Source organism: Macaca fascicularis, chromosome 1, assembly GCF_037993035.2.
Source record: "Macaca fascicularis isolate 582-1 chromosome 1, T2T-MFA8v1.1".
Classification (NCBI taxonomy): domain Eukaryota; kingdom Metazoa; phylum Chordata; class Mammalia; order Primates; family Cercopithecidae; genus Macaca; species Macaca fascicularis.
Window position 1 is genome coordinate 207,990,001 of NC_088375.1, and position 11,439 is coordinate 208,001,439.

Sequence of the window (11,439 nt, forward strand, 5' to 3'; positions counted from 1 at the left end):
GCTCATGCCTGTAATCCCAGCAATTTGGGAGGCTGAGGCAGGCAGATTGCCTGAGGTCAAGAGTTTGAGACCAGCCTGGCCAACATGGTGAAACCCTGTCTCTACTAAAAATACAAGAAATAGTTGGGTCTGGTGATGGGCGCCTGTAATCCCAGCTACTTGGAGGCTGAGGCAGGAAAATTGCTTGAACCCGGGAGGCAGAGATTGCAGTGAGCCAAGATCATGCCACTGCACTTCAGCCTGGGCAACAGCACGACTCCATCTCAAAAAAAAAAAAAAAAAAGAAAAGAAAAGAAAAGGAAAAGGAGAGGAGGAGGCTGCTACTTTTGTCCTCTTGCACTGCTTCCGTCTTCAAAAATATTTTTTTCACCTTGATTTTACAAGTTGGTTGTGCTAATGATTTTCCAAGCCCATTTTCATTGAGGGCAGCACTGGGGAGGGGGCCTCCCTTCAGAGCCAGCCTGCCTGGGTTTGAACCATGGCTTTACTGCTTCTGTGGAATCTTAGAAAGCTGCTTAACCTCTCTGAGCCTCAGTTTCTGCATCTGTTAAATAGGGACAATGGAAGGACCTGCCTTTTAGTGTGTGGGTATTAGAGAGCTAATGCTAGAACACTTCCAAGCACATGTGTTGGTCACATGGCAGGTGTGCAGTTCCATCCACTGCTGCTGTTATTACTTGGTCCTTCTCGCAGTCCTGGTAGGGAGGCAGTGCAGAGGTGCTTTTCCCTGTGTGTGGGGCCTGACTTCCTTGGGGTTGTAGAGCGAGTCTGCGGTGCTGTCTACATCTGAACCCAGGCTGGCTGCTGCCTGGCCCAGGCCAGATGACCAGCATGCGGGTCATTCGGCAGTGAAACCTCTGCCCGTGTCTCCAGGAAGAAGCAGGCCTGAAGGACTTGTCTTTAGATAAGTGCTGGGAGGTGGGAGAGTTCTCACACCCTTGGGTCCTGGGAGAGGGCAAAGCAGAGAGGGCATCCTAGCCTTGGGGGTCTAGGGTGGGCATAGGGAGGCTCCGTGGCCTCCGTGCTTGGGTAGCAGAACTAGAGTGCCTGACATCTGCCTGCCTCCCAGGGCATGACCATTCGGCCCCTGGTAGACCTGTTGGCTGTGAAGAAAAAGCAAGAGACGAAGCGCTCCATCAACGAGGAGATCCACACGCAGGTACTGGAGTGCGGGCTGGGCCCTTGGTTGCAGGAGGAGGAACAGGGAGATGGGGAGCAGCTGGGCCTCATGTCCCTGCCCTGCATCAGCCGCTCCTCCCTGTGTTGGTGCCTGGGGTCTCCCTCTGCCCCAGGAGCCATAGGAAGGTGTGGTGTGAGCAGCTGGGAGCCTGAGGACGGGGCATCATGCCATCTCTGCCTCCATTTGAGACCTATCCTAGGCATGGATCCCGGGTGGGATTAGAGAAGGGGGCTCAGCCAGACACAGGCGAGGGTTCAAGATACCCAGAGTCAGGGCCACTGGGTTTGATGAGTGGAGTGTGGGCGCCACCTGCTGGCTGCTCATGGAACCACAGCGCTGGGCCCAGCAAGGCTGCAGCTGCAGGAGGGAGTGGGGCTAGTCAGGGGTCTTGGTAGGGAAGGTGCCCCACAGCGAGGCTTGACCTGGCCCTGGGCCCCTTTCAGTTCCTGGACCACCTTCTGACAGGCATCGAGGACATCTGTGGCCACTACGGTCACCACCACTGGAAGGACAAGTAGGTGGCAGGCCTGGTGGGCAGGCCGGGAGGGGCAGGCAAGGGTCTCCTGGGCCTGGGCATCTCCCCACTCCTGGGAGCTGGCTCCATCCATCTCCCTCCTCTCCCACCAGGCTCAACCGGTTTAATAAGAAATACGTGAAGAAGTGTCTGATAGCCGGCGAGCGCTCCAAGGAGCCCCAACTCATCGCCTTCTACCACAAGATGGAGATGAAGCAGGCCATCGAGCTGGTGGAGAGCGGAGGCATGGGCAAGATCCCCTCTGCCGTCTCCACCGTCTCCATGCAGTGAGTGCCAGGGCAACCAGGCAGCTTCTGCTCCCACACACCGGCCCCTCCAGCCCAGCTGGAGGCGGCCACCTGAGGGCAGGGCCCTCTGTTGTCCTGTTGGGGCGGACAAGAGAGCTGTGGGCTCACACTAAGGACCTGAGGCTTTGGTGCCCCCCTGGGTCATCCCTAGGGTGACTTCCTTCTAGCCAAACCTGGGAGGCTTTAGGATCCCAAGAATCTTGGGGACCTAACCTATGTCCTGTTGTCCCAGGAACATCCACCCCAAGTCCCTGCCTTCTGAGCGCATCCTGCCAGCACTGTCCAAGGACAAGGAGGAGGAGATTCGCAAAATCCTGAGGAACAACTTGCAGAAGACCAGGCAGCGGGTGAGGGCCTGCTTCCCAGCCCGACCCCCGGGGTACAGGAGCCCTTCAGCCCCTCTCCACGGCAGCCCTGCCCTGCCCGTGCCCCTCGGCACCCACCCCAGGGCTGGCCTGGCCTCCAGAACTGCCCCCACCCCTCCATGACCAGAGCCTTCCGGCGCCTGCACTGCCCTGATGCTGTGCCTTCCACAGCTGCGGTCCTACAACAGACACACGCTGGTGGCGGACCCCTACGAGGAAGCCTGGAACCAGATGCTGCTCCGGAGGCAGAAGGCCCGGCAGCTGGAGCAGAAGGTAGCCTCTGCCTTTCTCTGGGAACCTGTATCCCACCCCACTCACCCAAGCTCCGCCACAGCCTCTGTGGAAATGAACCCATTCTAGGAACAGGGTTTGGCTTTCGAGGGGCTTGTTGGCCGTGTAAGGGCATGGAGAGCCATGAAGAGTTCTAAGCAAGGGATTGGCGTGGGGGTGTGGGGTGTGGCCTGGGCTAGGGCAGTGGCAGGGGACAGAGGAATGGGTGGATTTAAGGCTGGGCAGTGTAGGTGTGTTGAGGGAGGCTGTGACAGGAGCCTGGGTTGAGCCCTCAGGAGCTCCTGAAGGGCCAGTACGGCTGCCCACACAGGCACAAGGGACGGGGAGCGAGCGCCCCGCATACACGGAAGGTGGGGTGGCAGTGGCCGGGTGCTGTCCTGAGGGGCTCCCTCTGCGCAGCTGCCTGTGCTCACCCTGTCTGTCCTCTCTGTCAGATCAACAACTACCTGACAGTGCCAGCCCACAAGCTGGACTCGCCCACCATGTCTCGGGCCCGCATCGGCTCAGGTAAGGGCCTGGTGAGGGGCCTCAGGTCTGGGCGCTCCGAGCCGCCGCCTCCTGAGGATGGGGGTCCACAGGAACAGGCTCCAGCCACTGGGAGGACAGGCCTGGCCCTCGCTGACCTCAGGGGCCCCTCCCAAGCCATGAGCTGCTTCTACGTCAGGGGCCATCCCTAGGGACAGAGACGTTCTGGATGAGGACTGTGTGGGGAGCTGGGAGAGCCATGGTGCCTGGCAGGAAGGCAGGGTATCTGCCCCTTCAAAACCCCTAACGCGTGTGGGGAATGTGAGGGCAGGGCCCCAGGGTAGACTCATGCTGGGAGGAGCCCCAGGTCTTGGCCTGTGGAGGGACACCTCTGGGAGCCCCTGTCAGAGGAGAGGGGCACAGTCTGAGGAAGAGAAGCTGTGGGGTGGAGGGTCTCAGAGGCCTGCTTCTGAGGCCCGTTGGGACCAGGACAGCTGTGCTCATGAGAAGACCTGCAGGAAGCGCTGACGCGGCGAGTGGCACGTGCTGGGCTGGGCTCCAGAGCAGAATCCAGCTTGTGTCTTGCTTTTGGTCCCAGACCCGCTGGCGTATGAGCCGAAGGAGGACCTGCCTGTCATCACCATCGACCCGGCCTCCCCGCAGTCACCCGAGTCTGTGGACCTGGTGAACGAGGAGCTGAAGGGCAAGGTCTTGGGGTTGAGCCGGGATCCTGCGAAGGTGGTGGAGGAGGACGAGGAGGACGATGGGGGCATCATGATGCGGAGCAAGGAGCCTTCGACCCCAGGAACCGACGATGTCTTCACCCCCGCACCCAGTGACAGCCCCAGCTCCCAGAGGATACAGCGCTGCCTCAGCGACCCAGGCCCGCACCCTGAGCCTGGGGAGGGAGAGCCGTTCATCCCTAAGGGGCAGTAGCGCCAGGGCCAGCAGGCAGCGCCCGTCCCCTCACAGACTCTCCCACCAGAGCAGGGGCTGCTGGGGGCTCCCCTTGCCCTTCCTGACCCGGATTGGCCCTGCCCCTCCCCCTACCGCATGGCAGCTGGGCCCACAGCCCCCACCCCAGCACAGCTCCCCGCCACCGCCTCCTGGGAAGCATCCGCCCCACCAGAGCTGCCTCCCCAATCCATTTGGCAGAACTGCTGGGGCTGGTGAGGCCGGCTCTGCCTCTCCCTAGATCCAGGCTTCTCCCGGACCTGGACTAGGGCCTCGGAGGCTCCTCCCTCTGCCTCATCCTCCTCCTCATTCAGACCAATCTTAGTTTCTAACCAAAGAGTCTCTGGCTCAGCCGTGGTCCCACCCAGGAAGGGAGGGAGCTGAGGCCTCCCTCGAGCAGGCCCTGCTTTATTAGGGGACACGCCAGGGGTACCAGTCACATGGCTGGGGGAGGGACTGCTGACCCACCAAGGTCTCACACTCCTGCCAGCTCTGTCACCCTGGCTACCACCCCAACCTGTCCTTACTCAGAGCTGCGGGCTGAGGGCATCTCTGAGCTTCTCTGCCTGGAGCAGGGGTGGTTTCTAGGTCGACAGTGACGTGACTCAGAGCTTTCCGAACTGTGCTCCCATGGGGACCACTGGGCCCCTCAGGGGATGCTGCTGGGGGAAGGACTGGCCGTGGCTCCAGAATGTGCTGCGTTTTTAAGTTTCGTTTGTTCACACTTCTATATATGATTGTTTGCACGGAGGGCACTCCTGTTTTTTAAAACATTTTGAAAACCCCTGGCTGAACAGTGCTCTGCCTCTAACTCCTCACACTCCAGGAATTACCCTTCTTCATTTGTGCCTGTCTGTCCAACCCCGTCCCCCATGTTTCTCTGCCTGCTGGGCTCTTAACTATTGCCCGAAGACTGTGACATCAGAAGTAACTCCCACTCCTAATCAAGAGTCTCTCCAGCCTCACAGATGCTGGCCTCTTGGCGCCTGCCTAGCTCTTGGGCCTGACCTCCAGTCCTGCTGGCCTGCTCTTACTTCCCCCACCCTGGGTTTGGCCCCTGGAACCTTTCCCTCGTGTGTACCACACCCTGCTTGCCGTGGAGCCCATTGTGGAGGCGGTCGGGGGTGGGGGGAGAAGGCCTCCCCTGAGGATCTCCTGTCCCCCGGGGCTGGTGGGTTGGGCAGAATCCTGGGCCCCCAGAGACCTTTGCTCACACACACTCCTTCCCCCTGTCCCTGGGGCACTCCCCCAGGATTGTGCAATAGTCAGAGTGTCCCTCTTTGCAGGGGACTGGGCCATGGGTCCTCGGCCCATCTGTCCATCCTCCTCTCCATGCAAGTGCTGTTTGGGCAGGAGTCACCATGCAAGGGTGACATCGACAACCATGTACCAAGCCACCGCAGCTGCTGCCACTCTGCCGCCTGTACAGAAGAAACTGAATCTTTTTCATATTCTAATAAATCAATGTGAGTTTTTAATAGAGTCAAGGGCTGCTTCCTGGGGACAAGGGTCTTTAGGAGGGAGAATGGACTGGGGGCCTGAAGTACTTAGTTCAAAGGCTGGCACAGAAACACTTCATGGCTGTCAGCTGCTGGGATGGTTGTTCCCACATGCCAGGCACTGAGATACCGCAACGAGCTAAGCAGGACGTGCCCTGCCCCGTGGGGGAGAGCGGCACTAACCAGGGCCAAGTGTTTGTGCAAGAGGTGAATAAGAGGCAGAGGAGAGGGAGGGGATGGGGAGGAGGACCCTCCTGAGTCCCGAGTGAGTGATATCCCCGGGAGGGGACTGGAGAAGGAGCTGAAGCCTCCGGGTGGAAAAGGACCCAGAAAGTTCCCAAACATTGTAACTGGGAGCTGTGCCCACGAACACTGGGACCTGAGAAAGGCCAGGTGGCTGGGTCAGAGTGACAGGGGAGGCAAGGATGGGGCCTCGTGTTCCACGGTTAAGATTTTGCTCTTAACCGTGGGAAGACCAAAAGGGCAGTGGGAAGTCACTGGAGCCCTCAAGTTCTCACCTGTAAAGTGGGGACAGTGACCCCTGCATGAGATAAGCTCGGGTGTGTGCAGACTGAGCATCCCTAATCAGAAAACCCAGCACAATGCCACGAATGGAGAATGCACATCTGACCTCATGAGACAGGTTGCAGTCAAAACTTTGCTTCATGCGCAAAATTATTTAAAATATATAAAATTGGGCCGGGCACGATGGCTTATGCCTGTAATCCCAGCACTTTGGGAGGCCAAACTGGGCGGATCACCTGAGGTCAGGAGTTCGAGACCAGTCTGGCCAACATGGCAAAACCCCATCTCTACTAAAAATACAAAAATTAGCTGGGCATGGTGGTGTATGCCTGTAATCCCAGCTACTCGGGAGGCTGAGGCAGGAGAATCACTTGAACCCAGGAGGTGGAGGTTCCAGTGAGCTGAGATCAAACCATTGCATTCTAGCCTGGGCAACAGAGCAAGACTCTGTCTCAAAATATATATATACATATATATATATATATAACATTGCTTTCAGGCTATTTGTAGAAACTGTATATGAAACAAATGAATTTCATGTTTAGACTTGGATTCTATCCCCAAGATATCTCATTATGTATGTACAAATATTCCAAAATCTGAAACACTTCTGCTTTCAAGCATTTGGGGTAAGGATCGCTCAATTCCTAATGGGGTCGATTCAGCAGAGGCTGGAGCCCTGAGGTGCATTTCCTGGATCCAACCACCAGAGGGCAGTGGGGCCTTGGCACGCACCCCAGGCACCCTTCGAACCTGGGCTGTCCAGGAAAGCATCTCCTTTGCCCGGGCTGGGACCTGAGTATGGAACTGGTTTGACTTACAAAATCTGAAGTGGTTAGTTTCAAGAGGATTACAGGGTTATTATTAAAGGATTATTCCTGTATCCATCCGTTCCCTAGCAGGAAATGGATGTTACAGCCATCCCTCCATATTTTCCGGGGATTGGTTCCAGGATCCACATGGAAACCAAAATCCTTGGATGCTTAAGTTCCTGATGTAAAATGGTGTAGTGCTGTTGGCCCTTCATGGGTTCTGCATCCATGGATTCAACCAACTGCAAATTGAAAATATTGGGGGGAAAATTTCAAATAATAAAGTGTAACAACTATTTACATAGTATTTACATTGTAATCTAGAGATGATTTAATGTATATGGGAGAATGGCTGGGCACAATGGTTCACACCTGTAGTATCAGCACTTTGGGAGGCCGAGGCAGGTGGATCATTTGAGGATAGGAGTTTGAGACCAGCCTGACCAACATGGTGAAACCCCGTCTCTACTAAAAATTAAAAAATTAGCTGGGTGTGGTAGAGCATGCCTGTTGTCCTAGCTACTGGGGAGGCTGAGGCAGGAGAATCACTTGAACCCAGGAGGTGGACTTTGCAGTGAGCCGAGATTGTGCCACTGCACTCCAGCTTGGGCAACAAAAAAATATATATGGGAGAATGTATGTAGGTTATAGGCAAATACTACATTATTTTATATAGGACTTGAGTTTCCATGAATTTTGGTACCTGGGAGGGTCCTGGAACCAATCCTCCATGGATACCAAGAGATGAATACATTTGCATATAACCAACACTCATCTTCCCATATACTGTAAATCATCCATAGATTACCTATACTACCTAATACAATGTAAATGCTGTGTAAGTAGTTGTCGGCTAGGTATGATGGCTCACTCCTATAACCTTGGCACTTCGGGAGGCGGAGATGGGCAGATCACTTGAGCCTAGGAATTCAAGACCAGCCTGTGCAACACGGTGAAACCCCATCTCTACAAAAAATACAAAATTTGCTTGGGCATGGTGGTGCATGCCTATGGTCCCAGCTACTTGGGAGGCTGAGGTGGGAGGATTGCTGGAGCCCAGGAGGTCGTGACTGCAGTAAGCCATGTTCGCGCCACTGCACTCCAGCCTGGGCGACAGCAAGACCCTGTCTTAAAAAAAAAAAAAAAAAGTTGTTATACTGGTTTTTAAAGTTGTATTTTTATTGTATTGTTATTTTTTGTTTACTTGTTTTTATGTTTTCAATTTGTGCTAGGTTGAATCTGAGGCTGCAGAACCCGAGGGTACAGAGGCCGACTGTATATTCAAAGGGGTACCAAGAGCCTTCAACTAAGGGATTAACTGGAGATGTGGGCAGGGTTGTGGGAACCTACCAAGGATGGGACCCAGCAGGGCTCACGCTACAGGAAGCCGTTACAACCCATAGAGCTGAAAGGGCAAGAGGAGGGAGCTCTCATCATGGGAGGGGACTGCCCAGCTAGAGCTGTGGCCATGTTTACAACAGCCCCTGCCAGAGAGGGCGTCAGGGAGGTTGGGGGTGGACAGGTTTCATCCTGATGGTGCCTCCCACTGGCCAATCCCAACTGAAAGCCTGAAGGGAAGGCAGCCAGAGCAGGTTGGCCCTTCATCGAATGGGGAGTGTGGATGTGGAAGGGAAATGAGATCCAAGCAGGGCTATTCCTTTTACCCCTCAGCACCCACTCTTGTCCTTTGGGTGAAAAACTCATGTCCCTGTTGCTTAATGGTTGCAGAATTTCTGTTTGGGGTGATGAAAAAGTTTGGGAAATAGGTTGTGGTGATGATTGTACAACATCATGAATGTACTAGACACCACTGAAGTATTTGCTTTAAAATGGTTAGTTTTATGTTATGTGAATTTCATCTTCATTTTTTTTTTAATGGAAGGAACAGTCTCATCAACACCATCAACCTTGTCAGATTCACCCTGTTCTTGTTAACCTTCAGTCATACTCACCTGGAGCCTAACTTAACACATTAGTCATCAACAGGGCTTATTTATTTATTTATTTATTTATTTATTTTTGAGACGGAGTCTCGCTCTGTTGCCCAGGCTGGAGTGCAGTGGCGCGATCTCGGCTCACTGCAAGCTCTGCCTCCCAGGTTCACACCATTCTCCTGCCTCAGCCTCCTGAGTAGCTGGGACTACAGGCGCCCGCCACAACGCCTGGCTAATTTTTTGTATTTTTAATAGAGACGGGGTTTCACCGTGTTAGCTAGGATGGTCTCCATCTCCTGACCTCGTGATCTGCCTACCTCGGCTTCCCAAAGTGCTGGGATTACAGGCATGAGCCACCGCACAACCGGGCTCTTTAAATAAGACAGTGGGGCATGCAAATAACAACAGAAAATTGCTACAGCCCCCACTTTGGCAGCTGGTCAGCAGGCCCAAGTTAGCAATCACAGCATCCTTCCTCCACCCCCACTTTCCTCTAACCATGTGCCAGCACTTTGGTTGACTGGGGTTTTTATAGGTGGGGTGTCCTAAACCTTTACTCCTGTGCAGTTCAGCCTCTTCTGGTCTTATGTTTGTCACATTTCCCCTTCCCTGTCAATACTGGAAGGGGGACTGGGGGGACTGAGGCACCTGGTGAATCCCCTCTTTTCTGTCATTGTCTTCTGCCCTCCCCACATTGTGTAGCAGGAACATATTTTTCTTCCGGCAATCCTAGCTAATCACCCTGTCAGGTACAGGACAGTTGACCCTCTTCTCTGCCTTTTAGTTAAGCAACATGCAGACCTCAAAATGACCAGAGGAGAACACTCTACTTCCAATTCTTTTTTTTTTTTTTTTTTGAAATGAGTCTCGCTCTGTCACCCAGGGTGGAGTGCAGTGGTGTGATCTCAGCTCACTGCAACCTCTGCCTCCTGCGTTCAAGTGCTTCTCATGCCCCAGCCTCCCGAGTAGCTGGGATTACAGGCATGCACCACCATGCCCGACTAATTTTTGTATTGTTAGTAGGGACGGAGTTTCACCATGTTGGCCAGACTGGTCTTAAACTCGTGACCTCAAGTGATCCACCCACCTTGGCCTCCCGAAGTGCTGGGATTACAGGCGGGAGCCACCGTTCCTGGCCTCTCTACTTCCAATTCTAAAGGAGTCATATTCACATTCCCTGGAGGGAGTGTTCCTCCTTTGAGCATTGAGCTCACACACTGAACACAAAATTGAGGGGATAGGAAGCCAAAACTCCTCCAGTAGGTAATTGAGAATAGTGGTGAGAAAAGCTACTCCCATATCCATCCCTTGGTCCCTGGGCCTGTGTATTTCGGTTGTCAAAGAGGTAGGACCATGTATTAGCCACTGATTTCAAGCGTGTGCTGCCTCCTGCCCATCAACAGCTCAGCTGCGGAGGTTGTCTCCTACCTGGCGCTGTAACTCTGTTCTGCCCAGTCAGCTTCTTCTGGTTGCAGGGCCTGTTTTAAGACCAGTGTGTTCTGGGCCGGGCGCAGTGTCTCACACCTGTAATCCCAGCCCGTTGGGAGGTCGAGGTGGGCAGGTCACTTGAAGTCAGGACTTCGAGACCAGCCTGGCCAACATGGTGAAACCCTGTTTCTACCAAAAATACGAAAATTAGCCGGGCATGGTGGCAGGCGCCCATAATCCCAGCTACTCAGGAGGCTGAGGCAGGAGAATCACTGGAACCAAGGAGCCAGAGGTTGCAGTGAGCTGAGATCACGCCACTGCACTCCAGACTGGACGACAGAGTGAGACTCAGAAAAAAAAAAAAAAAAGGAAAGAAAGAAAGAAGAAAGAAAAGAAAAAGAAAAGAAAAGAAAGAAAAAAGAATAAAGAAAGACTGCTCTCTTCATGACAGGGGGTCGGTGTAATCAATCTGCCAGTAGGTGGCCAGCTTGCCCCCTTTTGTATTTTTTGTATTTTTAGTAGAGACGGGGTTTCACAGTGTTAACCAGGATGGTCTTGATCTCCTGACCTCGTGATCCATCTGCCTCAGCCTCCCAAAGTGCAGGGATTACAGGCGTGAGCCACTGCGCCCGGCCAATCTCCCTATTTGTAAGGTCACCTGATTAGCAACCTTATTCCATCTTCTGCCTTAATTCACCCTTTGCAACTGGTCACAGTGGCTCACGCCTGTAATCCCAGCACTTTGGGAGACTGAGGCGGGTGGATCTCTTGAGGTCAGGAGTTCGAGACCAGCCTGGCCAACGTGACGAAACCCGGTCTCTACTAAAAATACAAAAACTAATTGGGCATGATGGTGGGTACCTGTAGTACCAAGCTACTTGGGAGGCTGAGGCAGAAGAATCACTTGAACTCGGGAAGTGGAGGTTGCAGTGAGCTGAGATCACACCACTGCACTCCAGCCTGAGTGAGAGAGCAAGACTGTGTCAAAAAAAAAAAAAAATTCACCCTTTGCCGTGTACCATGCAACATATTTAAGGATTAGACCATGGACATTTTTGGAGTGCTGTTACTCTGCCTCCCACACCAGACATAGCCAGTCATCCCTGCCACCATAGCATGTATACGGGCCCATTAAGCAAGAACCAGGGTAGCTGGGAATAGAAG

At 54.0% G+C, this 11,439-nt stretch overlaps 1 protein-coding gene across 6 annotated transcripts in view; it reads left to right on the plus strand.

The window, feature by feature from the left end:
• The window catches only part of SLC9A1 (solute carrier family 9 member A1), a 65,284-nt gene extending 56,524 nt beyond the window's left edge, over window positions 1-8,760 (plus strand). For 5 of the 6 annotated variants that reach the window (XM_065526873.2, XM_015440078.4, XM_005544299.5 and 2 more), the window contains 7 exons: window positions 1,070-1,159; window positions 1,624-1,694; window positions 1,808-1,981; window positions 2,235-2,349; window positions 2,539-2,640; window positions 3,093-3,165; window positions 3,722-5,555. In XM_065526873.2, the coding sequence (XP_065382945.1) occupies window positions 1,070-1,159; window positions 1,624-1,694; window positions 1,808-1,981; window positions 2,235-2,349; window positions 2,539-2,640; window positions 3,093-3,165; window positions 3,722-4,059 (963 nt within the window). In that variant the 3' untranslated portion in view covers window positions 4,060-5,555. Of the gene's footprint in view, window positions 1-1,069; window positions 1,160-1,623; window positions 1,695-1,807; window positions 1,982-2,234; window positions 2,350-2,538; window positions 2,641-3,092; window positions 3,166-3,721; window positions 5,556-8,145 lie in introns of those variants that run through there. The other variant, XR_012423912.1, reaches the window with a different exon arrangement.
• The last annotated feature ends 2,679 nt before the right edge of the window (window positions 8,761-11,439 follow it).